Genomic DNA, 13,060 nt, shown 5'->3' on the forward strand with positions numbered 1-13,060 from the left:
AGAATAGTTATTTTCCTTTGAATACTCCCTTAGAGTTTAGTTTGTTTCCTGTGTGAAAAGTGTCATTTGGCTTTCCTGTGTGGAGAGTGTCTTTCGTTTTCCTAACACCAGGTGGTGTGTGGGTAGCTCGCCATCCTCTGTCATCAAGCAAGTCGATGAAGGGGGAGGGAAAAAAAACCTGACCGTCGAGTAACGGATTGTCTGAGGAGGTGGATGCAATGTTAACTTGTTCTCATCAGAATGGTATACCAGGCGTCAACAAAGCCCAACCCCGGATCCTCGAGTTTTAGGGATTTAAATTGTTCAGTGGTGAGTCAATTTGGTGATTTTAGATTGTTTTATTAACAACCGACGCCAAAACCAACAGTGAGCAGCAGCACAGTGAAAAACCCGGAAATACACATGAGGGTCCCAGAAGTTAAAGGGACAAAGGGAAGCTGGGTGGGTCATGGCGGTCACGTGGGTTACACACAGCAAGAGAAACTAGAAGATCTAAACAAAGAAATAACCTAACCCCTTACTCCACGGAGTGCGAATATCCAGTATCCAACTTGAAAACAACTTCACTGTGGTCGGTAACACAAAGGAAACACTGGTGTTCTGACTAGTTTGTTTTGGTCTGTGGCCAACAAAGATGGCGCCGAGCGACTGCACCAGACGTAAACGTCACACGCAGTGACGTAGGTTCCAAAGCTAGCACCTTCTAGTGACAGAAATAAACCAACCACTCTGAGCTACACAAAATAAAAGTTGAAAGTGTTGAAATATTTCAAGTGCGACATACGAAAGATTAATTTATTTTATTCCATATTTCCCAGGACTGCAAAGAAATGTTTGAACAGTTGTTGTTTCTTCCTATTTGACACACACATTTTGTACATTTAGGACTGATGAATTAATTTTAATGTTGAACAAAATATAGTTGCAGGAGTACAAACACAACCAAACCAAGTCAGCAGAGTGTTACGAGAATGTTTAGGATTTTCTCAGATTAGCCAAATTAGCACTGAAGAATATTCAAAAACAAAACCAAGAGAAAGATGCCTCCTGAAATATTTGTCTCCAAACATTTAAAAATGAAGATCCCAGCTAAAGGTGTGTGAACATTTGTCCTGGATACAGTACACACAGTGTCCTGCTGGAAATGGCGTTTTACTTCATGAGATGATGCGTGTTCAGGAACAGAGACAAAGACAAGCTCACAGTGTAAAGACACATTGTGAGATGTCTTCATGCTGTAGAGTTTCTCAGACAGAAGGACTGATCTTTCACCATGGACCGAAGGGACTACACATACAAAATATCTACAGGGGTTCTTCTGGTCACAAACAGTTAGATTTATAAATGTCCTCACACACATATACAGTTAGAACAGCAATCCTGTGTGGTGTTAGGAAGATTACAGCAGTGCATCTGGTCCTTAACTCTCCCAAGTCCAGCCTCATCCAATCTGGTTTTGTTTGAATCCCACTCACCTGATATGGCTTGATCTGTTCTTAAACAGCAAACTGAACAGAAATCAAAGTTCAAGTCAGGTCAGCTTCTCTTTACTCTTCTGTTTTTTTTTTTTTTTTCATTTATTATTTTGACCCAGTCCTTTGATACAGCAGGACATATATCTCCTCGGCGCTCTGAAAACACAAAAATTAATGTGAAGATCAAACTCAACAGAGTAGAAAAGAACTCTGTCATCCTTTTGCTAAGTAATTGAGAGTAAGGATAAGATTAAATAAGTGTTCACTTCTTTATACTCCTTTTCAAACAGACAAGTAGTAGTAAACAAATAATTTTGTTCTTGATTATGTATGGACATGTTTAATCTGTTCTACTGATTGCTTTTTTCTTGTTTTGAAAAACCTGTTTGGAATAAATAAATGAAATGAAAGCCCGGGAGAGGCTTTCAGAAAACTGCGTTAGGACCAGAGGCCCTGATCTGGTACTAACTGGCCCTGACCAGTGGCAGAGAAATTGAAATCACTGAACATTTGGTTCAAGTTTTTTAACAGGAAGTTTGAAGCTCTGCTCTTCTCTGAATCCACCTCTGCTTTGGTTATCTCACCAGTGGCCCTTGGCAGCGGTGCTCCTTCTCTGCTGTGAGATGCTGTAGATTTCCTGGAGTTGTTTTTTCTGATCGTCACTGAGTGGAGCCATCAAACACTGGTACCAGGCAGCATTGCTGTTCTGAATTCCTGAAACATGCACCCCCACCCCACACAGACACACACTCCTGTTGTAATACTGCATGTGAGGATGGAGGTATTCAGAAACCTTAGGATTTACTGAGAGATTTGTGAAAAACAGGTTTAAAATCACTGGTTTACTTAGATATTTATCCAAAGAGTAGATGGATATCTACACTATCTTTACCTGAATAACCCATAGACAGTCACTACTGCCTGTGAGTTATTCAGGTAAAGGAGTTGGCTAAATAACATGAAATATTCAAAACTATTTGAATAACTGTCCAGTTATGTTGGTGTAATTTAGTATAATATAGAATCACTTATGGAATTCTTTGTAGACTGAACAGTAGACAGTACAGAGGATGGATTAAGAAACCTATAAAGTAAGACACAAGCAAACAACCATTTGCGTTTTGACTGCAGGAACCTTCTCTGGGATCCAGAGTATATTTCAAAGGTCGTCAAAGCAGTGTTAGGGATTGGTTATGTTTCTTCTTGAACTTATAGTTGTTTGTGCACATGTACAATGAAATTAAAGTCAACTCCAAAAATAGTGCAAACAATGTAAGAAATATATACAATATAAATATAAATAAGGGGATTGGATCAGGTATTTATTTAAAAAATACCATGGGAGGGGAGACAATACATTTTCATTTATTAGGAACTCCAGGACAGTGGAAAAAAGATGGTGGAGTTTTTTTATGAAAACAGGAAGTGTGGCCCTTTGCTTGTGTCTTATTCAGACGCAAACATGACTTACTTATGAATCATAACTTACTTAGCAGGGCGGAGGTAAAGACCTGGTACTCGTCCTCTCCATTGTCATAGTCCAGTGGAGTGCTGTACTCCTCAAGGGGTGTTCCCTCAAAAGCATCTTCATCCCAGTAGTCATCCTCATCATCATTATCGTTGTTGTCACCTCCCTGGCCTGCTGCCATGCTGGACTGATGATTTATGGTATTTTGGCTCTCATTCACCTCATCTTCATCACTGGGGATTTCTTCTGCTCACAGACAAAATGAATCACTCACTGCAGTCATCATCATGGATCCTCAAGTGAAACATACACTTCAATTAAAAAAGTTTTAAGAAAATGGCGCTTTATGTGTTGAAGGGATAGCTTAGTCTCAGCTACGCCTTTTTTTTTTTACCATTTTGATCTTCATCATGAGCCCCTGCATGGGCAAGCAGGTCTGGTTTGTTGATGAGACGGGATGCATACATGTGTTTGAGACCCAGGAAAAGGAGCAGGATGGAAGGGATGATCTGACCAGCTACTCTTTCCAGCGCTGCCGGTCGGCTGGGGAGCTCCATCAACATGGTCAAACCGATGATGCACATCTTACGGTCATGGAATCTGAGGAGGGAAGTGGGCAAGCACTTCAAATTGGGCTGCTCAACAGTAATCTAGGGGCATGCTAGACATGCCCCTAGATTACATGTCTAGGGGCATGTAATCTGGCAGTGGTATAAGATAGCAAGTAAAACAGCCTGTGAGAGGTGAAAGGAGAAGAAATATCAGAAAGAGTAATTATTGGAGTAGGGTTGATAAAGGTCAATGAGAGTGCAGCCAGTGGGGACAGACACAGTCTGCACCTGCCAGAACCTACAAAAAAACTGTAAACCTGCTAGAAGAACAGGACAAGACAGAACAGAACAGAAAGCACTAGTAAATATAGGTCAGTGCAGCTTAAAACTGATCCAAGAGAACAATGTGTGATGATGAAAGCACCAACCGAACCAGAGCCATGGAGCGATGGAAGAAGACAGTCTGATTAGATGAATCATGATTTCTGTAGCACCATCCAGAATAATTACACCATTGCATCACTTAAGTAAGAATGCGGCAGAGCTCAAGAACTTTGAAACTTTTTTTTTTTTTTAAAAGGACACATATTACAATTTCGGTCATGCTGCAATGGTGTCAATGGTCGTAGGAGTTTATCCTGTGCCGGTTACAGTCCTGTCTATGTTGATCTCTGTTGGTGTGTCCTTGAGCAAGAGATTTTGCCTGCCTTACCTGCTTGTGGTGGTCAAAGAGTTCAGTGGATGACAGTTTCACTTCTGTCAAGACTGCCCAAGGGCAGTGGTTACACTCCACTAACTTGCCACCATCAACATGTGAATCTGTGAGTGAATGGGTCAATGACTGAATGTAGTGTGAGGCACTTTGGGGTTCTCTGGATTTGAACAAGTACAGGTCATTTATTATGAGCATGAATCCAGCTGTTGTAAGCTAGATTCATGCCAGTTCACAACTGAAAAGGAAAATGAGTAACGAGTCCTTCCAATGTTTGAAAAGCTTACACATAGATAAAGATCTGTGTGTGTGAAAGATAATAAACCCAAATGAAAAGAGACATTTAAATTAACATGAAATTTGCTTTTCAACTCATTACACAAAGTAATGTGTTGTTGAAAATTAAGCAACTCTCATTATAAAATGTATTAGTGTAGTATTCTGCTGCCCTCATCTGGCCAACTATATTGGCCAGAATTGAACTTGTGCAATGAATAATTCACAATAGGTAAAAAACATCTCGTGAACATTTTTATACCACTTATTAAAAAGGACATAGAAAATGTGACGATTTCATGCTGATTCTACCCTTACCCCAGGAAGAATTCAGTGTCATTTATCCACTGGTTGATGAAGTGGGCTGTAATGGGCTGTGGGCTGTGAGGAAAGTGCATGTTGTCCAGAGTCTGAATGAGCAGAGCTGGGTTGTAGTACAGGGCAGCAATGACCACCTGCAGACACATTGTCCTCAGCTCGCTGGACTTCACCCCCCGCATCAAACGTTCCAGCACTGCCTCCACAAACAGAGGGATACACTAGAGCAGAAAATACACAAATGTGGACGTTAACCATACGTTTGATCTTTTACTAAACATCAAGAGAAAAGAAGGTGGAAGTGCTGATGGTGTGGAAACGAGGAGTTTGTTCTGACTACTTTTTTGTCCAGGTGAACAGCTGAAAATAAAATACATATAAATATTCTTAAACATGGTGGTTTCTAAATTAAAGAATGAGGAGCATAAAATGTAATTTTAAAATGTCTCCACATGAATACATGGGTATTGGAGCTGCTTCTGACCTGCTCAATGCCTCTGCCTCTGCACTGTAGAATGATCACCTCTAAAAGTTTAGCAGCATGACACTCTGCATCATCACCAGCATCCAGAGTTAGTACCTGCAGCATGAGACGATGTTAAACGTCACCAGGCAGGCAGGGACCTTCACAATGCACAGCAGCAAAACGTCTTTCCAGTCTTACCTTCTTGCACATACTGTAGATGACCTCTAAGTGCTTTGGGTTGGACAGAAGCATATCTGTGTCCACAGTAACATAGTTGTGCAAAAGAGGCATCATATCTGCAACACAAATAAAATTTATCAACTATAAAAAACAAAAAGGATTAACACTTGTAAAGAAAAAAGTAACCAAATTATTTTGAAAATGAAATAAAAACAGTGATGTCAATGACACTGCTCTTGTAGATGGCTGCTGTTATAATCAAGTCCAAGAATTTATTAACAAAATAGCTCAACTTTACAGCTGAATTTTTCTGTAATTAATCTAATCTAAATAAAAAAATCACGTCCAATTTGAAATTGAAATCATTTTCTTATGAGAATTTTTGGATCAATTAAGCTCTTATGTCTGAAATTTTACAGCTAAGTCAGCAAGTCTTCTAAAAGTATTTCATTTCAGAATTGTTTTATTTTTCCATGTTTAAAGGTTTGGAGTACATCACTGTCCTGCAAGAAATTACAATGGATTTTGAAAGCAGTATACATTCCTAACTGTTCCGTACTGTTAGATTTATAAGCAAGTACCTGTGAAGTAGTCGAAGCAATCGTGCTGGAATACCTCGTACAGGATCCCAAGCAGCTGCCACATCTGAGGGGAGATGGTCTGACAGGTGAGGCCAAAGGCCAGAGACAGGATTTCCTCATAGAACTCTGCAAAGAACAGGAAACACACACATTTATAATCTGCAGTGAAGATTCAGACAAGCAGCTTGGACCTTAAATAAAGCTGAGCTAGAGAGAGAGAGAGTTTAGGCCATGTCCATGGAAGAGGATAAGTGACCCAGAGTAAACTGAAAATGTTAGTGACACAAAAAAATTTATGGACGGCTCAGCCAACATGGCTCATAAAAAAAAACTGTTGGAAGAAAGAAGACATATACCTATCAAAAATTGAGTAAGTGTATCTTTTAGGACTGAAATGATTCCTCGAATAATTCCGTCTGGGTTATTATTTGCGTTGTGCAGTGCTGTCACTTCCACCTATAAGTTGTTGACAAAAGCTAAGTGCTAGCAGAATAACGTCCAATGTTACAGTTTGGCCTGGGAGGATTTTATTGATTGATGATAATGTCTGGGTTTCTGTCGTTTTTCGGGGGACCAATAAGCATCTGACTGGGGCGATGCTCGACTACGACTACGGCAGTTCAGAGCGAATGGTGGGGAAGAACACTGAAGGTGTATTTATACAGGTGAGTGGACAGACGGACACTGCGGTCAGCTGTGCTTTAGATACGTAGCTTTATGGACGAACCGGAAAATAAATTTCATATCATCCCGGTCTCAACAAATGGTGGAGCGCATCGTACACAGCGGGTGGATGTGTTTCTAAGTGTGATGAACGAAGGTGTCAAATCCCGTCACTAACACAAACACAAAAGCTATAAATGGCTGGGCAAGGTGAGAGTTCATCTATTAAATTGACTGAAAATGAATACATAAATGAAAAGCTGGAATATAGACTTTTTTAATAAGTGTATTTGTTGTGAGCATGCCTCTTTATTATTAAATTGAATATAATTTCAGATTTTTGTACAACTTTTCTTCAAGTTAACTTAGAAAGTGAGCTATTATTGTTACAGGTTAGTTTTCTAAACTACAGAAAAGTTACTGTTAGGGAAGCTCAAATATGAAAAATTGGACTAATGTTGATATCAGTCCAATTGATGAAACTGACGCAATATTACTGTTTTATTTGATCTTCTTTTTATCCAATTGCTCGATTAATCGTAAGAATAATCAATAGATTAGTCTATTGCTAAAATATTTGTTTACAACAGCCCTAGTATCTTTAAGAGGAGTTAGGAAAGTCCTAACTCCTCTTAAAGAGTTAGGAGCTGCTTCACATCTAAATAAAGCAGGTTATCTAACAAAGACTTTTGTTTGCAACGTGTTTAACTGGAGGAGTAACATCACCATCACAGTCTGAGGTTCAGTTCTACCAATTGGTCACATCTGGGAAAGCCACTAACTCCAAGTGTGCACATTTGTGATACTGGCTGAATGAATGTGGCTTGTGTATAAAAGTATTTTGAAAAGTGAATCTGACTAGGTTAGCTAGATAAGCACAACATAGGTCCATTTATCACGAGCACACTATGGATCAACCAGCATGGGTGAGATTAAGACTATAGTCGGCTTGAGACAAATTCTGAATAAGTTTATATAAGCACGGTTGCTGCCTACGTTCACAAGTCTGCCGCTTAATACTCACTGTAGTGGGACTGTCACAAATATAATAATAGTTTCATATTTTTCCACTTCAACAGAGAGTAAACCTGATGCTGAACTGGATCTATGTGCTTGAGAAAAGAATAAAGAACACTTCGCCTCCTGTGAACACACACCTGCCATACCTATGATGGGCTTCTGCAGCACCAGGCCAATCACCTGCAAACAGATCCCTTCCAGCTGCTGAGTGATCTAAAGGAGAAGAAATTGTTTCAGTGTTGAGATTGCATTATGCAAATGCTTTATATACATAGACTTACCATACATACAGATCATTCAGTTGTGTTATTTTGAACAGATCTAGTTTATTAAAACAGCTAAAGTCTTAATTATTTATAAATCATGTCAAAAAGTATGTAACATTTAAGTGGCAAGTCTGAATAAAAGTGTGTTTCCCGAGATATTAAACCAGCCCAGAGAGCTGGCTAATTAACAGAAAATTTTTTTATTGAAGTATACTTTATCCCAAGGAAAAGTAAATGACATAAAATAATAAAAAGCCTGAGTTTACACAACAGAAATACAAGGACTCAGTCTGGCTTTAAAACCAGAAAAAAGTGTCGACTATTGTGAAAGTCTTGAAGTGAAGAAGCAATTCCATCCAACCATCCATCCATTTTCTTACACCCTTATCCCACTGTGGTCAGGAGGGTACTGGTGCTTATCTCCAGCTGTCAAAGGATGAGAGGTGGGGTCACCCTGGACAGGTCGCCAATCCATCTCAGGGCAACACAGAGACAAACAGGACAAACAACCAGGCACACACACTCACACCCAAGGAGAATTTATAGAGACCAATTAATCTGACAATAATGTTTTTGGACTGTGGGAGGAAGCCGGAGAACCTGGAGAGAACCCACTTATGCACAGGGAAAACATGGAAACTCCATGCAGAAAGACCTCAGGCCAGGAATTGAACCCAGAACCTTCTTGCAAGGAAACAATGCTACTAATTGCACCAATGTGCAGCCAAGAAGCAATTCATCCCACAATTTCAGAAGCCCAGTCCTCTCTGTACTTTAATCTGGACCTTAAAAAACATTAAAAACACGACATTTACATGAAACAAATCCAGTGTTTTGTTTTCTCTGGTGGAACAGCTAAAAAGTTGTTGCAGCAGACTGAGACCTGGTTAAAATCGCCACATATCCTCACAAAAATTAGGTTTTCAGTAACAACTAAGCTGATGACTGGCATTGCATTATCAGCAACATCTAACGGAGGAAAGCAAGAAGCTGCCGAAAAAACAATGTTGAACTATTTTGGAAAATGGTATGGACGAAACTTATTGCTTACAGTTCAATATCTGGGTTGCAGAAATGATACTTTATAGTAACATGTCCTTGATTCTAGAATTATATCGCTCAGGGTAGCAGAACAACTGCTCCTCCTTGTTTTGGATGCTGTGTAGTTGGACTGATTTTTGCCAATACTTTGCTATTTTGTTATGATGTGTAACCATAGCAACAGAGTGGTTCATACAGGAAGAAGCTGATTAACTTAGGAAAAGCTAAAATAATACCACAACTGAAGCCAGAAATCCCAGAGGAGTTGAAAAGGAGGCATCACGGATGCAGAGGAGGAGCAAAGATGAGAGAGAGAGAGAGAGAGAGAGAGAGAGAGAGAAGGAAGAAGATCAGGTGTGCACACTGAATACCATCCATCATAAATGGCAACGTGAGATTGTTAATTAAAAAGTTAGATTTACTTCAAGCCTGACATGGATTCAGCAATGATATAGTGCTTGTAAACATATATGGTGTCATCCAGAGGGCTTTTTCACAAAAGTAGGATTATGAAATCCTGCTATGGCACTATGTCAAGCCTGGTTTCTCAGGTTTGACATAGTGCCATCAGTTCATGCTGGCTTTCTCCATCCATTTTGGTCTTTGTGACCTCAATTTCACAAAGACCAAACCAGGCTCAGGAGGTGCAGCTATGTTAAGACAGGCTTAAGTAATTCAGGTGAATGCACATCAAGAGATTTCTTCAAGAGACCAATATATAGATCGATCACAGATTCACTGATGTTATGCTAAATAAAGTGCGTAAGCGATACCTCACACACAGTGCCGCAAAAAGTGGGTATGCAGCGCATGCAACGCATAGGGGCGCAGCACCAGAGGGGGCGCCAAAACCCCGTCTGGAGAGGGTGTTTTCCCATACACTTCAGCGCGCCTTACGCTCCTTCACCTCGCGCACGTGACGAGGTAAATGTAGCGATTTTTATCCTTCACGTAACTTCGTCTGGGGGGGAGCGAGCGTATGTTTTCCACGCTCCTTCAACCTTCGTTCGGGGGAGAGGGAGATGGGGGGGGGGAGGGCGCCGATTTATGTTTTCGCATCCACCTGAATAATGTGTAGTTGCACCCCTGCTCACACATATGAAGGATATGAGGAATTGAGGCACTTTATACGAAGGACAGAAAGCTACTACTACAATAGCAAACAATAGCAGATTGATTGAATGCATAATTAGCCCACATATATTTTTCCAAACTACTCTCAACTAAAAAATGTGATCATACCTGTCATTTGCTCAAATAAGCAACTTCAACTCAAAAAATGAACCATGGAAGTCAATGTGAATCTGACAGTGGATTAATTTATGATACTTTCTTTTGTTCCACATCGTAACAATATTTATGCAGATCAAACAAAATTAAATATCATCGCTCTTGCCTTGTATCCAAGACACATTCTTTTCAACTTACCTGGGGTGTAGGGCTGCAATTAAGATATTATTTGAACTTCTGACTGAAATATTAATCAACTGCTCCTGGTTGTAAAATATCACTTTGCTGCTATAGTTGCACATCATCACAAATGTCCAAAAGTTAAAAAGCATCAGCAAAAGCCCTTGCAGCTGCACAGCATCTAAACACAGAGGGAATAATTTTCCAAAAATGCAAAGTTTTAGCCAGAAAAGAATAAATCAGGATAAAAGTAACAGAGAAAGACCTTGAGCAACACAATTTTACAATATTACTTTCTTACAAGGTGTAACATGAGAATTGTATAGATGAGGATGACGGGCTTCTAAAACTCAGGATTCTCACAGCTAGACCAAGAAAAATCTCTGAGAATCAGGACAGAATAAATATGTCTTAAAATTATAAACAAAAATGAGAAATAAAAAAAATGGGAAAACAAAGTTTATTAATTTAACTACAAGACATAAAAGCATAAAGAAGCTGGATGCCTAACAACAAAAGTTAAAAATACAAACATAATTTACAATGAAACATCATTCAAGCAGTTGCACATGTCCTGATGGTGCCATCTACTGAGTTCTGGTTCTTCCTCTGTGTCTCCCTCGAATGAAGCATGCATAGAAGCCTCCAAAAGGAAACACCCAGCCAATCCAGATAAGATGCCCAAACCATCTCAGATGACTCTAATGTTTCAGCTCAACAATAGGGCTGAAAGGAGCTCTAATGTTCCTCAGAGCTCCTTTCAGATGTCACTTTGTCTTTAAGACTGAGTGACAGTCACACATTTGAGGTTTTTTAAATTTTAATGAAAACAAAACAGAGGTGATGGTGTTTGGACCCAGTGGCTCCTGTGATTCCTCCTCTGTGGACCTGGGACCCTTGGAGGTTTATTTTAAACCTGTTATTACAGATCTTGGTTTTAAGGTGGACAGTGATTTTAATGGCCAAATCAGAGCCGTGGTTAAGTCCAGCTTTTATCATTTAAGGCGATTGACGTCAGTGAAATCTTTTCATTTTGAAACAGTGATCCACGCTTTTATTTCAACTCGATTGGATTACTGTAACTCACTTTATCTGGTAGTCAGTCAGTCGCTGCTCTCACGTCTGCAGCTGGTTCAGATGCTGCTGCACGACTTTTGACAGGAACTCGAAAGAGGGAACACATGACCCCTGTCCTGGCCTCACTTCACTGGCTGCCTGTATATTTTAGGATTCATTTTAAAATTCTTATGTTTGTTTTTAAATCACTACATAATCTTGTCCCGGCTTACCTCTCTGAGCTTCTTCACCCCTCATACCCTATCGGTCTCCCAGGTCAGCAGATCAGCTGCTCTTGGAGGTACTGAGATCAAGAAGGAAGCTCAGAGGGGACAGGGCTTCTCTGTCATGGGCCCCAAATTATGGAACAACTTACCTTTGCAAGTCAGAGAGGCCCCTTCACTGTCCACTTTAAAGCTCGTCTTAAAACCCATCTATTTTACTTGGCTTTCAACTCTAGCGGGATCTAGTTTTAAATTGTTTGTTTTTAAACTGTAAGAGTTTTTATTTTTTATTTTTTATTGTTATGTTGTGTTTTAATGTACAGCACTTTGTATCAGCTGTGGTTGTTTTAAAGTGCTTTATAAATAAAGTTGGTGTGGTAAAGCTGGGACCTCAAATATGCAAGTTAATTTCTACCGCTTCTGATTAAGTAGTGAATGACTACCCAAAAGGTGCTCATTTTAAATTTTGTTGTGTTTGATGACAAAAAAGGAATTCTGATTCTGATTGAAGAGAGCGAGGCATTAGTTCAACCATAAATTCGAAAATGGAAACACAAATTATGCTGCAGAAAATGTGTTTGGTGAATAAAAAATGTTTAGTGTCAAAGATGAATATCCTTAAACAGTTTATGTTTCAACACTTTTTTATTTTTTTTTACTGAGGATTGGTGGGTGTATGAGCATGTGGGAGATACCTCTTTGTGGTCCTCCATGACAGTAAGGATGGTGTCTATTGTGCTAAGGATGCCCAGAGCCATCACAGTCTTGTCCTCATTCTCCTCATACTCTTCACTCTGCAGAACTCTGGTAAAGATCTCCGCCTGATGGCAGGAAACACAAAGTCATGTTTGCACTCTGTTAGAGAAAATTTTCCTCCCATGTGTCTGCTCAGCTTCCTCTATTGTGATGCCATTCTTCAGAAAATGGCACACTCTGCCATGACAGAGTTGACAACTTATGTGGATGTCAACTTCAGTGAAGCTCGTCAAAAAACCAAGGCAGCTGGTAGCCTAATATTGTTTTTATGCATTTGATTTCAGTGTTAAAATGGTCATCGGGTGCTTCTCGGTTAGTTCCACAAACAGACAAGGATGCAAACAAATTTGCATCCTTACCTCTTGATACCTCTTGATAAGAAAAGATGACAGGGAGGTAGCCATCATTTGTAAGAACTCGCACCCCTCTGTGTATTTTTGGATTTGACACAAAGACTTTTTATAGGTAAGAAGATTAACGCTCAGATACTTACTAATAAAGGAAGACTAGCATGAGGCCACCAAATATTGGATTATGGATAGGACACACGTCTACATTAGTAACTACACAGAAAATGCCTCGCCATTAGGTAGCCTA

At 39.7% G+C, this 13,060-nt stretch overlaps 1 protein-coding gene across 5 annotated transcripts in view; it reads right to left on the reverse strand.

The window, feature by feature from the left end:
• Nucleotides 1-1,558: 1,558 nt before the first annotated feature.
• The window catches only part of ipo8 (importin 8), a 69,527-nt gene continuing 58,025 nt past the window's right edge, over nt 1,559-13,060 (reverse strand). For 3 of the 5 annotated variants that reach the window (XM_016665912.1, XM_016665910.1, XM_016665909.1), the window contains 10 exons: nt 12,403-12,528; nt 7,848-7,923; nt 6,028-6,153; nt 5,465-5,562; nt 5,285-5,380; nt 4,801-5,021; nt 3,338-3,543; nt 2,965-3,189; nt 2,060-2,189; nt 1,559-1,631 (listed from right to left, as the gene is read on the reverse strand). In XM_016665912.1, coding sequence (XP_016521398.1) covers nt 1,631; nt 2,060-2,189; nt 2,965-3,189; nt 3,338-3,543; nt 4,801-5,021; nt 5,285-5,380; nt 5,465-5,562; nt 6,028-6,153; nt 7,848-7,923; nt 12,403-12,528 — 1,305 coding nt within the window. In that variant the 3' untranslated portion in view covers nt 1,559-1,630. Of the gene's footprint in view, nt 1,632-2,059; nt 2,210-2,964; nt 3,190-3,337; nt 3,544-4,800; nt 5,022-5,284; nt 5,381-5,464; nt 5,563-6,027; nt 6,154-7,847; nt 7,924-12,402; nt 12,529-13,060 lie in introns of those variants that run through there. The other 2 variants (XM_007541795.2, XM_016665911.1) reach the window with 2 other exon arrangements.

The sequence above is a fragment of the Poecilia formosa genome, unplaced genomic scaffold (assembly GCF_000485575.1).
Source record: "Poecilia formosa unplaced genomic scaffold, Poecilia_formosa-5.1.2 Scaffold633, whole genome shotgun sequence".
Taxonomy (NCBI): Eukaryota; Metazoa; Chordata; class Actinopteri; order Cyprinodontiformes; family Poeciliidae; genus Poecilia; species Poecilia formosa.